The sequence below is a fragment of the Oryzias melastigma genome, linkage group LG3 (assembly GCF_002922805.2).
Source record: "Oryzias melastigma strain HK-1 linkage group LG3, ASM292280v2, whole genome shotgun sequence".
Taxonomy (NCBI): Eukaryota; Metazoa; Chordata; class Actinopteri; order Beloniformes; family Adrianichthyidae; genus Oryzias; species Oryzias melastigma.
In genome coordinates this window covers 29,715,174-29,729,044 of record NC_050514.1, presented here as the reverse complement: position 1 = coordinate 29,729,044, position 13,871 = coordinate 29,715,174, and the positions used below count along the sequence as shown (strand labels likewise).

Sequence of the window (13,871 nt, the reverse complement as noted above, 5' to 3'; positions counted from 1 at the left end):
TGTGTAATGGGATTTCCCATAGGACGGCTACTGCTAACACTTGGTTAAGTCTTAAACATCCATTGCTGGTTAAATGATCATCTTTATAAACTCAAAGGCATGAAATTTCAAACTATTTTAAGGAAATATATTTTAAAGTAATCAGTTGTGGTCTAAAAAACGTTTTTTGCTCATAATTTCTTCTTCTTTTGGAATAAAGTGTAACGCTATAGCACAATCGCCACCTAGTGGTCAAACAAAAACTCGCAAGTTTGAAAATTGGAGCTTCTCCATTTGAGAATCCATGTAACACTGTATGCTATTAACAATCTCATTATTATTTCACTAATGTCACAGAATGTGAACTGTATCAGATTAATTTGAATATCTTCAAAAACATATATAGATAGATTATTAAGGTATTTCTAAACAAATATATGTGTAAACTTAATATTAAATTAAATTGCGTGGATCGAAAGTATGGAAGTTTGTTTGAGCCATAATTCAAATTATAATGCATTTATCAATAAACAATTCAATTTGCAAATTCATCATGCAACATGAAGATGTATTTTGCAATTTACAATTCAATAGTCAACATTAAAATTCAATATTACAATTTTAAAAATAAAAAATTGAATAAAATAAAATCAATTGCATTGTAAATTGACATGGGTTTTTGATGTCTTATTTCAAATGACGATGCATTTTGCAATTTACAATTCAATTAAAAAAATTACGTTTCACTGCATGGTTTACTTTAAACTAATTTTAAAGTAACTTTAAATCTATTGCATAGTAGCTTCCATACAAAAGAATTGTAAAAAAAATTGAATCAGTTCTGTATTTTAATGGTGATACCCGGCCCGACAGAGCAACAGGAGGGGAAGGGGGCGGAGTTAGACCTTGCCAGCGGGCCCGCCCACAACTCAACTAATGAATTCCTGCCGCTCTGCAGAATCTATGTCCTACAAAACGACACAAGCTTTTAGATTTTGGCTAAAAAAATGGCATCTTCATAATAAAGAGACCAGTGGGAACGCTTTAAGAATGGATCAGAAGAGGATCAGAGTGAGACTTTCAGAACTGGATCTTACACGTGTTCGCTTGTCATGGATCTTCTGATCTGCGTTTGTCATCAAATGAGGAACAGGTCATACGTGTCTTATTTTGAAACGCCATCGTCGGTCAGAGCTGACCTCTTTTTTCCCCTTCTCCTTTCAGACGTCTCAGAGCCTCCTGTGGACGGAGAGATCTTCTTCTGCTGAGGAGCCCCTCATCCTGCCCCCCCCCCGTGCAGTGCCGCATGAAACACTGTCTGAAAGCTTTTAACTGTAAAGTAGAAAACTTGACATTTCCTGCGTGAACCTGCGTGAACCTGCAGAGCTTTTACATTGTGGAGACTCTGGCGTTCGGACCCGTCCCTGAAGAGGTTCTCCGGGTGGTTCTGCCTCTCACGTTTGACCAAGTATCTGGAGAGCTGCAGCGGTTTGGTGTTTTTTCCTGTCATGGACGGGAGGGTCGATCTGAGTGTCAGCCGACTCCACGAGGCGCCGGAAAGTCCTTCCCGCTAATCGCATTCATTAAGTGTTAATTGAAGACGGAAACCGGCGGTGGGGGTTCTGTGTCTCCACGGCAACGGCTGCTGACCAGAAAAGCCCGTTTTAGATCCGCTGTGGCGGGGAACGCCGGCGCAGGGAGAGTCCGGTCTGCCACCATCATTTCTGTGAATCATGGAGGATAATCCTTCCTTCAGCCAACCAAACTCCTCCGTAGGTTTGAAGACGGTCCGATTATTTCACGTTATTCAGGCACTTTGTTGCTGAAACTTTTCCTTTTTCTAGCCGTGTTTTTAATTAGGACCAACAATGATCCAAAGAGGCGATGCGAAGCTACGGTTCTGGGCTGCCTGCTGGTCGGGTGGTTTTCCTGCAGCGTCTCATCTCCGTTCGCTCATTTTTTTTTTTTTTGCGGTTAAGAGTCCAGGACGCTGCTCCACGCCTTCAGAGAAACTCAGAGAGATGAGCTCCTCATTGTTGCTTTTGGTGCATTTCATCCACCAGGGAGCGCTGCACCTCAGATGTCTTTCATCCCCTGCTGGGACAGATTTACTTATCTGTCTCAGCGGGTCGCCGGCGTGCAGAGATAATGTGACGAGCGTGGGCTCTCACACATCCTGACAGTTTCCTCACAGCATTCATAATTGACTGAAGAAACAAATAAGTTGTCAGATTGTAATTGGTTACTCGGTGGAAGCGGTCGGCGGCAGCTTTAATGTATGTGTTGGGGGGGCGGCGGCGGGGACAATCAGGAAAATGAAGGTGATGATCAGCCTGTCAGGTGAAGCCTGCGTAGCCTTAAACTCATCGATGAATGCACTAGAAGTAGAAGCCGGCGTCTCCTCGGAGGAAGAGGAGGGCGGCGGCGTCAGCCGAAGGAAACGCTCGTACTATGCACCTGGTACACACCCAGTCTCAAACATGTACAAAGAAGGGCAAACCTGTAAATAGGAATAATGTATAAAACGAATCAAATGTAAAAAAAAGGAACCCATTGGTGTTTTATTTCAGCATTTTGTAAGAAGGTTTTATTTATGTATCCTGCTCGCCTGCAGGTGGCGACGATGTAAAGGCGTCTTTCTCTCACCATTAAAGAAGTATGAAACACGCCGGGAGTTTGTCCTCCGTTATTTTACCAATAAAGACTGTAACAATATTTAAGTTTAACGGATGCACTTTATTTGTTCTAGAGGAGATTTTATATTTCATATGTGTTGATTGAGCAGAAAGGTCTCTTCATTCATCTAAAAATTCAAGATTTTAAAAAACAAGTGTTGGAAAAAAATAAGTACCAATTACAATTATTTAAAAATATACCAAAGTACATTAAAAGTACCAGAAAAGGTATTTTAATGTTGAAATCAAACATAAATAAAGAGAATTTGAAAAGAATCTGGTCAATTTATTGACTTTTAACCTGAAAACTGTTTTTATACAACTACATATGCCTTTACTGTTTATGAAATATTTTCTTTAATTAAAAAAAAAAAGATTACAAAATATTCATACTCGTGGTCAGTGGTTAGCGCCCTCACCTCATAGATCTGGGGTCACCAACCTTTTATAAACTGAGAGCTACTTCATGGGTACTGAGTCATACGAAGGGCTTTCAAATAACACGTTTCCTCATTTATAATTAGTTATACATTATTTATAATGAATAAGTCACTGATTTCTCACCATAATTATCAACAATCACAACAAACTAAGAGACAAATATCAATTTTCAGCCCTTTATAAATCTCAGTAATTGTTACATTTCCAGATGATCTCTTACATTTCATGGGAAAAATGTCCCATTTTCACTATATTTTACCATGTTTATCAACTAAATAATGTTAAAGAAAAATCAAATTGCACATTTTTAAACATGTTGAACTAATGACCAAATCTGCAGCATTTTTAACAAAAATGAATGATATTTGAACTGGAGTAGGTCAGAGGTCACCTGAACTTATCTGAAGTTCAAGTATCAGGAACATATTTTTAAGATGTTTTAATTCCTAAATCTACGTAAATACAAGTGCGATTTAAAAATAAAAAAGAATAAACTGAATAAAAAGTAATTTCAGTCGCAGCTCACAAGTGAGTTTTACTATTTTTAGAAGAGACCTGCGTGTAACTGCGTGTCCCTCTGTCACAGAAGGTCCTGGTTCAAATCCCGATCGTGTCTTTTCTCTGTGAAGTTTGTATGTTCTCCTCGTATGTTTTGTTTTTTTCAGATCATTCTGGCTTTCCCCCGTCCAAAAACATTTCTTAATCTGTGTCTGTAAGTTGTAGCCCTGCAGCAGATTACTGCTGAGCTGTGAATTGTTAGGTGGTGATCCGATTAGACTCACAAATCAAGCTCAACATTCACAGATTGAACCACCATTCCTACTTTTTAATATAATATGTTTGTACAGATGTGATGTCTTTTCATTGGACGTATTAAATTATAATAAAATGTATTAAATTACTGTCATTTATCCTGGTGAAAACACAAAGATTTAGACAGAAGGAATGTTTTATCTGTAATCTTTCTGGTTAAGTTCAGCAGGAAAAAACCTAAACATCACTGTTGTTTTGGATCATTGAACATCAAATCCTGAAAATGTTTGAGTTTTTCCATACTCAAAGTTCTGCAACACTTTTCTTTCTAAAGCACATCGGAGCTAAAACATGATGAAGAGCTGCTTCTCTTTGCTGCAGAATCTGCTGGAATTATGTTAACTATTGAGGAGTTAAAATAATGTAAAAGCTATTTTTTTACAAGATTATATCAGTAAACTGAACTTCAGTGTCATTTTTCAACTACAAAAAAAAGATAGTTTTACTTTGAAAATAGGAAGCTTTACTGACACTTTATTTTGAAGATTTGTTTACTTCCTGTGACAGTAGCACTGCCTATTCAGTTTATTTTTAGCTTATAAATTTAAAATCCAACGTTATTCTGCATTTCCTAGTAATTATTACATCCTTCCTGAATTTTATTTTTTGCTAAACTCTACTATAGTTATAAAGATCCCGAATCAACAATCTTGGACATCGAAAATATCGGCATTCAAATTTTTATGAGCTGATCACGACCCCACCTTTACCCAGCAGTAGCTGGGATAGGCTCCAGCAACCCTATGACTCAAAAAGGTATTCTTAAGATGGACAGATTTTTTTACTCGTTTTATTTGATTTATTTATATGAAGATTAATTGAAAACACTTATGAAGGAACAGATGTTTTGCGTTGTGGTGCACTCACAAGTTTTCATCTGCTGCAACCGAGACTGAATTTGATTTGAGTCACACAGATTAACCAAAATGTAGCTCTGATGACCGGTCTGAGGTCAAAGTAAAAAAGATAAATTAAAGGAACAGTTAAAAGCTGAAAAAAGAGGCCTATCCCACTGTTTTCAGTCCCTTTACCTTGTGGTCACTGTTGGCCTTAAGCAACGCCGTACAGTTTACACCAACGACCTCCAACAAAAGAAACGCTCTCCAAACGTCTTTTTCACTCAGTCTTTGATTTATTGGTGGAGTTAAACACCTTAATTCTGTCTAATGAACCAGCCCCCCCCTCCATTTATTTCCCATATTCATCCAATAACTGAATCCTGTAAGCCCAAACTCCCGATAACAGAACCCAGAGCCAACAAACGTCTGTGTGGTGCGTTCACTGACCTTTGGACATTAGCAGAACCCAAACATCCACACAATCAACTACAATACTTTTTAATTTTTCTGCAATCCACAGCAAAACAAAGAAGTTTCTCAGAGAAAATGTCGCACATCAGAGGAATTGATTAGTTTCTAATTATCAGTTTTATCGTAGTCTAACCCAGACGTGCACGTGTTGTCGTCATAAACATTCAAATCAGTCATCGTCATTAGAGGAGAAGGTTGGTCAGGTTCAGTGATCCTCCGGGTGTTGTCAGTGTCATCAGTGACCAGATGAGGAGATCAGACCATCTACAGGATGATGCACGAGAACTGGAATGACCTCGTGTCACGCGGGACTTTTATCATGAGAAAAGGAAGTAGGATACATTTGAAATATTTATTTTTACTAGGTTGAACAATGACTTAATTTGATAAACATGGAAAAAACCTCAAGAAAAAGAACTTCTATTTTGAAAAGTTTCATAATTTGGGTTTTCTTTACCAAAAAAAATCTATTTCAATTAAAAAAATCAAAAGATAGAAAATATTTCATGAAACTATAAATTATTATGTTGTTATAAATATATTGTTTTTTAATGCACAAAATGTAATACATTTCTAAAACTATTATTTCTATATAAATTGTTTTAACTAGATGGGAAAAATTGAATGTAGATTATAATTCTAAATATTGTTATCATAAAAAAATCATTAAAAACACAGATGTGAAGAAAAATCCGAGTTTTAGCTTCCAGACTTCCATGGTCTCCTGGAGGAAAACGTGTGAGGCCCGGATGAACAAAGAGGAAGAGCTTAGAGTTCACGCTGGATTCTCACATCTCCAAATTCACGGTCACAGATGAGATAAACCCGGCATTGTGCAGCTAATTACTGCTGCGTGATAACTGTCTTAATGCTGTATGTCTAATTGATAGTTTGAAAGCAGCTCCGATAAAAACAGAAATCTGAGCGAGTTTTCTGTGGGAGGGATCGGTTTCAGGGGGAGCGGCACTCTCTCTGCGCTCCATCCCAGGATGGATCAGCAAACCTCCGTCAGACATCTCAGGTCAAACTCTTCATTCATTTCTTTCTTTCTTTTAAGACAAATGTTCCTAAACTTCCAGTTTGTCTGGATTACAAGGAAAAAATACTTTTGTAAATCAATTCAATAAATGAAAGTCGTGTTATTGAGAATTATTACAAATCTATGGAAATATTTCAAAGCTTTTGATGTCAAACTTTGCTGATTTTAAGCTATAATTGTGAACGTCTCAGTAAATTTTCCAATATCTCCCATATCAATCACCTGATAAATCACCTGAAAAGGTTTCCGTCTCCTCTAAATGTTTGGATCAGAAGCTTCACAATCATGAAGAAGACTGGATTTGACCGACGGTTGTCCACGCCATTCACAAGGAAGACAAACGCAAGAGGAAATTTCTGAACAAGCAGGTTGTTCATAGAGTTCTGCATCCAAACAGAAACAGAAGGAAGAAGTTCACCACAGCAGCTTCAAGAGGATGATACAAAATAAAAAAAAATACATTTAATCTTCTCAGGGCCAAGAAATTCACCTCCAATATGTGATGTGGCGTAAGCCTGCCTCCATTTCCCATCATCCCCTTGTGTCTCCCACTAGCTTACAGCTCCTCACAACCCCAGCCTAACATTATTGATGCAACAAAAATGCTTTCCAGACGTACACTTTGGGTCAAATACCAGGTCAGACGAGGAAAACAAAGACGTTCATGGAGCGAGTCAACCTCAAGAGGATGAATCGGAATAGAGCAGAGCTATTAGCTTGCTGACTGTAGCATCTACATCACAGATTCAAACTTTTCAACTGCATTTTTCATCTGCTCCTAATTCACAACAATTTGAATAAAGAAATATAACTCAGTTTTTTTTTTTTATATATGTCATCCATCATTAAAAAAATGCCAGAAGAACATGTTAAAAACACTATTTTCTTTAGAGTTAGTCTTGAAGACTTTGGTCACATATCTTAAAATACCACAGCGCGGTGACCTAAATGTAAGTCTAAATGTAAGTCATTTAGCAAAATCGGCCGCTGGATGTGGAGGTTTTAAGAAAAAGTGTAAATTTGACCGTAGCCAGATGATTTTTACACAGTCAGTGGCCCATTTGGAGATCACTCCATGCCACTCTGGTGGCAGGACGACTGATAGGAGGGTCTCTAAAGTCCTAAAATTGTCAGACGATCGGACGATTTTAGACAGCCACCCCCCTACGGTAACAGTGCGAGTATTCAATGAGGGCTGCTGACATGAGCTGGGAGCTTAGTTATGACCGGACGTCAGTCTGGCAACCCAGACCAGCGTGGGTCCAAATGGGGAGACAGCATTGATGATGCACAAAACTCACCAAACTTTCTTAGGAGGTTTGCCGTCTAAAAATATGTAAATTGATAAAATTATTATATTTACGAGCGCCTTATGGGCTGAGAAACACAGCGAGAGTCACAATTGGCTCTGATTTATTTTTTGAGTTAGATTCATGTATTTTTGGCAGAGATCTACCACAAATTAGAAAAAAACCTTTTTTTTTTCAAACCACTGCTTTAAATATTACATTGGGAGCATTGAGCTGATTCTATGTGATACAAGGAGTCTTATTCTGAAAGGAATATGAACTTCTGTCAAACGTTCTAAACTGTTTCATACAAACAAAGGGTATTTTCTCTTTATATTTATGTTTTAGTCAAACAAAAGAAGCTAATTTTTATTTGTCATAATGGTAGCATTGACATAAGTACAAATTCATGTCTTATTTTTCTAGTTTCAGTGGAAGACGGCACAATAGATCAATCATTCTGAGAGTCTGTGGAGGAAAAAGCTGCAGATCTTCAGAAGGAGCATCATGGCGCAGAAATGACGGACAGTCTCATCCGGGAGGAGATCAAACACGGCTGGAGTCACTTTAACGTCTATAATTACTGATCTTTCTGTCTCTGCAACACGGAGTCAGTAAGTTAGTCAAGTACGATTACAGTCTCTTTCTGTCAGAGTCTTCCACAGCTGAGCCTTTGTGCTCACATCTGCAATTATCTTGATAGTTCTCATAGGATAATGTGCACTCAGAAAGAGGACAATTTACTTTGATTTTCTATTTTACATTAAAAGGCACAAAACGACCCATAATTCTGCAGTTGTGTCGATAAAAGGATCCACAGTCAGGGCTACACATGTGAGGAGAAAATGTGCTGGCAAACAGACGGACGCACATCCACATTGTCTTGGGATCTCCTGTTTGCTCGTCACTGCGACCCGTTGCCGCGGTAACCGTTGGCCAGTCTCATTTGAAAAAGAAAAAAAAAAGGCTTGTGATGACCTCAGCGCTGCTCACTGAGCTGTGATCAACGTGTTTGTGACACCTCGACTCCCCGCAGGTTCCTGCAGCTCCAGGTCCAGAACCCAGACAGGAGATAAAACCAACAACAACAACAACAACAGGGCAGCCATGACGGCAGAATACAGAAAAATACAAGCTGATGATAAAATAGCTTCAATCCCAAATGCTCACCAGTATTTTTGTTTCAAACAATGCAGGAAAAACACAGACAAACTGCACTCCAACTTCAATCTATCTTTGATAAATAAATAGTTTCCGTCTCATCACGTCCTTTTGATGAAAAATACAAAACCTGAATAAGGAAAACAGATTTGGGAACAACAATTTCCTACAACTTTAATACAGAAAAGAACCAAACGCTGATTCTTTTGTCAAATATGAAATTATTTTTTGTATAATTGTATGGATTTGTTATTTTTTTCATATTTACTTTCTTTTTTAGTTGATTCCACTACACTTCATAGAAATGGCTTCAGATAGATGAATCTGGCTCAATTGTCAAAGTAAATAGTGAACGGTGGACACGTTTTTTTCTGGTAACAAAATAACTCATTCTTTTACTTTTTTAGATCTAGTTTGTTTATGCTTACATTTACCAAAGGGGTACTAGTGTAACCCCCCCCCCCTTTGTTTTCATTCTATAATTCTGGACTCATTTCTCTATGAAGGTTTGAACTTTGAGAGTTTAAACAACACAGAAAAGCGTGAAACAGAAAAGGGAACAATCATCTGCCAACAGCACATAGTGTATTCAAACAAGCTGAAGCCACAGGAAAAAAATAAGCATAAAATAAACTGTTGAGGTCCAAGGACGGGTCCTTGAGGCACACCACAAGAACCATTTTTTTCTAATTTAACAGCCACTGACATGCAAATATTTGAACGTCATAATTATGTCATGAGAGGAAAGTTACTGGAAGAGTTTCTTGTCTTTTACTTTCTCAGTTTGTTTAGTTAAATCCATAAGAGCCATCGCTGCAGTGATGGTGTCTAAAACCACTCTGACTCCTTAAATTGGTGCATAAATTATGTCAACTTTTTTTTTGTTTTTGTTTAAAAAGCAGCTTGTTTCTGTGCACTGAATGCATATACGAAAACACTTTCCCTCCAAAACTGAGGTCCTTCAATTTAAACATAATTTACAAGCATTTGTGCAACACCTGAGTGGATTAGCACAGTCTTCCTCTGAAGAGTAATGACACTTAATTACAGCGTAAAAGTTCCGGTTTTATTTTATTTTCTGCTGCAGTTTCAAACGACGGTTTCTACAGAGACTCACATTTGACTCAAACAAACTCTGAGAGGAATAACAATGACCAGAGCAAGGCCCCAGTGTGTGCGACTGGGCCCAAACAGCCAGAAATGTCTTGTTTATTTTACGTGTCAGTGAGCTTAATATGCACAGCGTCTCTGCCTCGGCTAGATGATGAAATTTATATGGTAGCGTGTCATCACTCAGCTTCTCCCTCAGCCTCGGCTCGTGTAACGGTCACAGTTTGATAAACGGAGAAAAACGGGAGTTCAATGCATTATCAGAGGTGGAAATCACAGAGGGGGGACAGAGGACAGTGTTCATTTCCTTCATGCAGACTTCCTGTAGCATCGCAGTGAAGTTCATTTTATCAGTTTAGATGAAATTCTGATGAAAAATGCATCTGAAGTGCAGCCTCTCTGTGATCCCTGTCCTCATTCAGCTGCAGCTCTGTGCAATTATCAGAGACGCACACAAACAGTGTCACGTCAGTTTAGGGGCTTCTAAAGTCATTCAGCCTCCGAAAAAAAACTCGTTAAATTTTAACAAGGTTTTCCTTTACATAACTTAACTTTTGAAAAGAAGCACACACCCACAGTTTTTTCTTTTCTTTTTTTTTAGTAAAATCCGCAACAAAAGTTGAGAATTTTCAGGACAGATTTTACAGAATAAACATTAAAAGAAAATATGATGGACCTTTCCTTGAGGTGACAGCCGTTTATCCTTGAAAAGAAAACAGAAGCAATGAGATCTGAAAAAACGGTTGTATTAAGAAAAGAAAAACAGGATCTAAATAAAAACCTCAACTAAAACGAGGGTATCTGGTCATCAGGAGATGATGGGAGGACACATTACTGCTCTGTTGTTGCTCTTTCTGGGGCGGCTGGGGTCTCAGTCTAGGTGGGTCTGAGCTGGTTCTCGGTATGAAGAGATTGCCAAAATACAGCAGAGCCAAACTTTAAGTTTCTTTTAGAAGTTACTTTAATAAGTATTCGTTTTTTGTGGGGGTCAATGGATGTATGTTTTAACGGGGGGAGAGTAAAGGGTGAGTTGGGTTTATCAATGTAATACCTATGCATGTTTTTGTTTTTAGGGGGGTACTCAGTACGTTGGTCTGCAACCTTTATCAGAAAAAGAAAAATTTTATACTGCTTATCTTTGTTACTTTTATAATAAATATGTTTTTTTTAATTGAATAAAACAAAAAAGTACAGAAAAACAGGGATTTTTCTAAAAAGGACAGAAGTTTGTATGAAGTCCTTTCAAAATAAAAGATGCCATGTGCCGGACAGGATCACCCCCGTGGTGCTAATCCACTCCTATGAAAGGTTTCAAACAACTCAAGACAAAAATGTTTCCATTTTCTCTTGTTATGGTGCATTCACACTGAACGCGATTCCAATGTTCATCAATGGTCCAGATGCGCTCTGAGTTGCTGTGTCTCATCGTTTTGGTGGCATTGTTTTCAGGAGAATTCTGTTTAACACTGGAGCTCCAGTCTTCACGTTCTTTGATTAACTGCTTTTCTCATTTAGAATCTGCTGGATCATGATAACAATTGAAACGATTTTATGTTTAAGGGTCGCCAGCGACACCTCTGATGTTAAATGGTTGAGGAACTATTAGGATTTGTTTGTTTTAGGTCGAGTTTGTGTCCCCCAATTATCAGGTACAAACTGTCTGGAAGTGTCTGAATACACCCAAGAGGACCCTGGTCCAGGACCACGAACTGCTCTCAAACCCATCTTTTGAGGTGGTTTCAGTTTGTTTCCAAACGGACTGAGCTCCAGTTTGCTCTGAAACTGAAGACGAGTGGAACAACTGGACCAAAAGGGCCACCGTAGTTGAGCTTTACAGGATGTAAACAGAATGGTGGAGCAACAATGAGACACAGCAACTCATTGAAATGTTGTTGGATGCATGCTGGCTCATTAAAACAACTTTTAACGTGATACATATTGCTTCACAGATTATTTTGTCACAAATGATTCTCAGCGTACCTAGCTGTCGTCTCCTAAGTAACAGCTCTGCAACATGCCTAAGCCGTACTAAAACATCAGTAAGAAATGTTTTAATCAGTGAACTATCCCAACACGGATTTTAAAGTGCTGGACTTCCATTATTGATTCTCTTGTTGCTTTGCCCTGCCCTCGATATTAATGTCTAATGAGTGAAGACATCTTTAGTCATGTGGTTTTGTTTACAAGCTTTGATTTGAAACAGAAATCAAGTTGAAAGGCAGTTTGAATACAGACCAAATACAAAGTTCAGGACTCGATCCGGACAAAATGAAGCGGACTTGGTCTGGACCAATGGACATTTCCCGTCTGAAAAGACCCTAAATTTATCAAAGTCGTCACCTTTTACAAATCTAACAGCTGGATGCAGTCAATGTGTTCTTTGTTTAATAGTAGCTAAATGTTCTTCAGAAAATTCTTTTTATATTTCCTGCAGAAATTCCCACGTTTTTTTTGGCATTTTTACATTTCTTTTTTTTCTGGTTCATTCCAGAGCAGCTCAATGCAGGTCAAGCTCTGGCTCCCCATGCCATGTTTCCAAGTTTACTGTGGACACATGCAGTGGTCCACCTGGTTACCTACCAGAATTACTGAGTTTTGACAAACCAAAAATGGTTTGTATTAATCTCATTGTTCTGCAGGATAAGCTGAGCCTGAATTGAGATGTCTCAGTGTTGGGGTTTTCTCACAGGACGGATTAGAAAACATTCTTTGGAAAATACCCAGTGATTTACCTTTTAATGAGTTTGTAGGAATCAGCCTCTTTGCTTGATTGAATCTTCATCCTTTGACAAGTTTAAACTGTTTTTCTCCACTGGATTCTCTGTAGAACGCACTTTAATGTGATAAATAGATTTTCCCCTCGACTAAAATGGGAACAAAGAATGCAGACGCCAACTTCATCCTCCCAAAGGGTCAGTGGAACTGTTGTCTGTCACTGAAAAAAGTTGGGTGCTGTTTGGCCGCAAATGATTTTCAACTGTTTCAAGAGATGGTTCTTAGATGATCTTACCCTTTTTGTACTTGACAAAAACAAAAAAAAATGTTTCATACCAAACTGTTAATTAGATTTATTAGCTTTAACTGGAAATGATGACTTGGGTGGTTTAAAACTTTGTTTAGAAAAAGTATTTTGTTTTCACCGTGACCTGGTCGACTTAGTTCAATGATCTCTGGCTCCTTAAGGCCGTGTCACACAGCCACTTCGTACATTTTGTGCATATTGCATTGATAAAAATTGATCATACGTGAATATACATGGAACTAGTGAAAAAAGTCTTTTACGTAAAATTTTCACGGATCTATCTTGAATAAATCATGTTATAAACAGAAAAGATGTACAAATTAATCACTTAAAAAACTGCTAAATCTGTGCTTCATTGAATTTCTTCACTTCGACATTCAGAGCACTGGGCAGAAATCACATTGCGTCAGGACCCGCCACGGAACCTGGCAATGCTTTATGTTAATTAAATAGTCTGATTCCCGGGAGACCCCCACTCAGTATGGACTGCTGGAGAAGTGAAAGATTGTCCGATTTATATACCAATCATACAGTACGCCAATTGTGTAAGAACCGTGCGTGATAACTGCACTCTTTATATGCAGTTTATTAGTAATTAGTGCGTCAATTACATGATTTTAATGTGATATGCTAGTCGCATATGTGATATAAAAGTTATACATTTCTGGTACATGTGTGAAAAGTCTGTTAAACATCTGTCAAAATTCACGACCACACCAATGATTTTTAAAAAATCAGGTTGCTGCATGAAACCTCAAAGATTCTGCCAACACCATCCCATTGCACTGAGTTGTATTTGTGAACGTAGCATCGGGGAGATGACTTGATCCAAATTGGGATAAAAATAATCTAAATTTGATGATGATTTCCTTCTGAACTTTCCCCCAAACAAAGCACTTTTCCATCTTTGTGTCCCGTTATTCCCAGCTGGGTCCAATTTCACTTTGACTAAAACTCCTAGAATTCAGCTGAAATTCTTCTGGGGGATAGAAGCTGAGATGAACATGATATGGCTTTACATTCAGCGTCTGA

The 13,871-nt window shown here is 38.2% G+C and overlaps 1 protein-coding gene and 1 long non-coding RNA gene across 6 annotated transcripts in view; one reads left to right on the top strand and one right to left on the bottom strand.

The window, feature by feature from the left end:
- The window catches only part of LOC112160343 (A-kinase anchor protein 13), a 145,348-nt gene extending 142,700 nt beyond the window's left edge, over nucleotides 1–2,648 (top strand). For all 4 annotated transcript variants that reach the window (XM_036211357.1, XM_024294791.2, XM_024294790.2 and 1 more), the window contains one exon: nucleotides 1,204–2,648. In XM_036211357.1, coding sequence (XP_036067250.1) covers nucleotides 1,204–1,247 — 44 coding nt within the window. In that variant the 3' untranslated portion in view covers nucleotides 1,248–2,648. The remainder of the gene's footprint in view (nucleotides 1–1,203) is intronic.
- Nucleotides 1–13,871, bottom strand: part of LOC112160345 — a 56,376-nt gene that overhangs the window by 7,661 nt on the left and 34,844 nt on the right. The window lies entirely within an intron of this gene.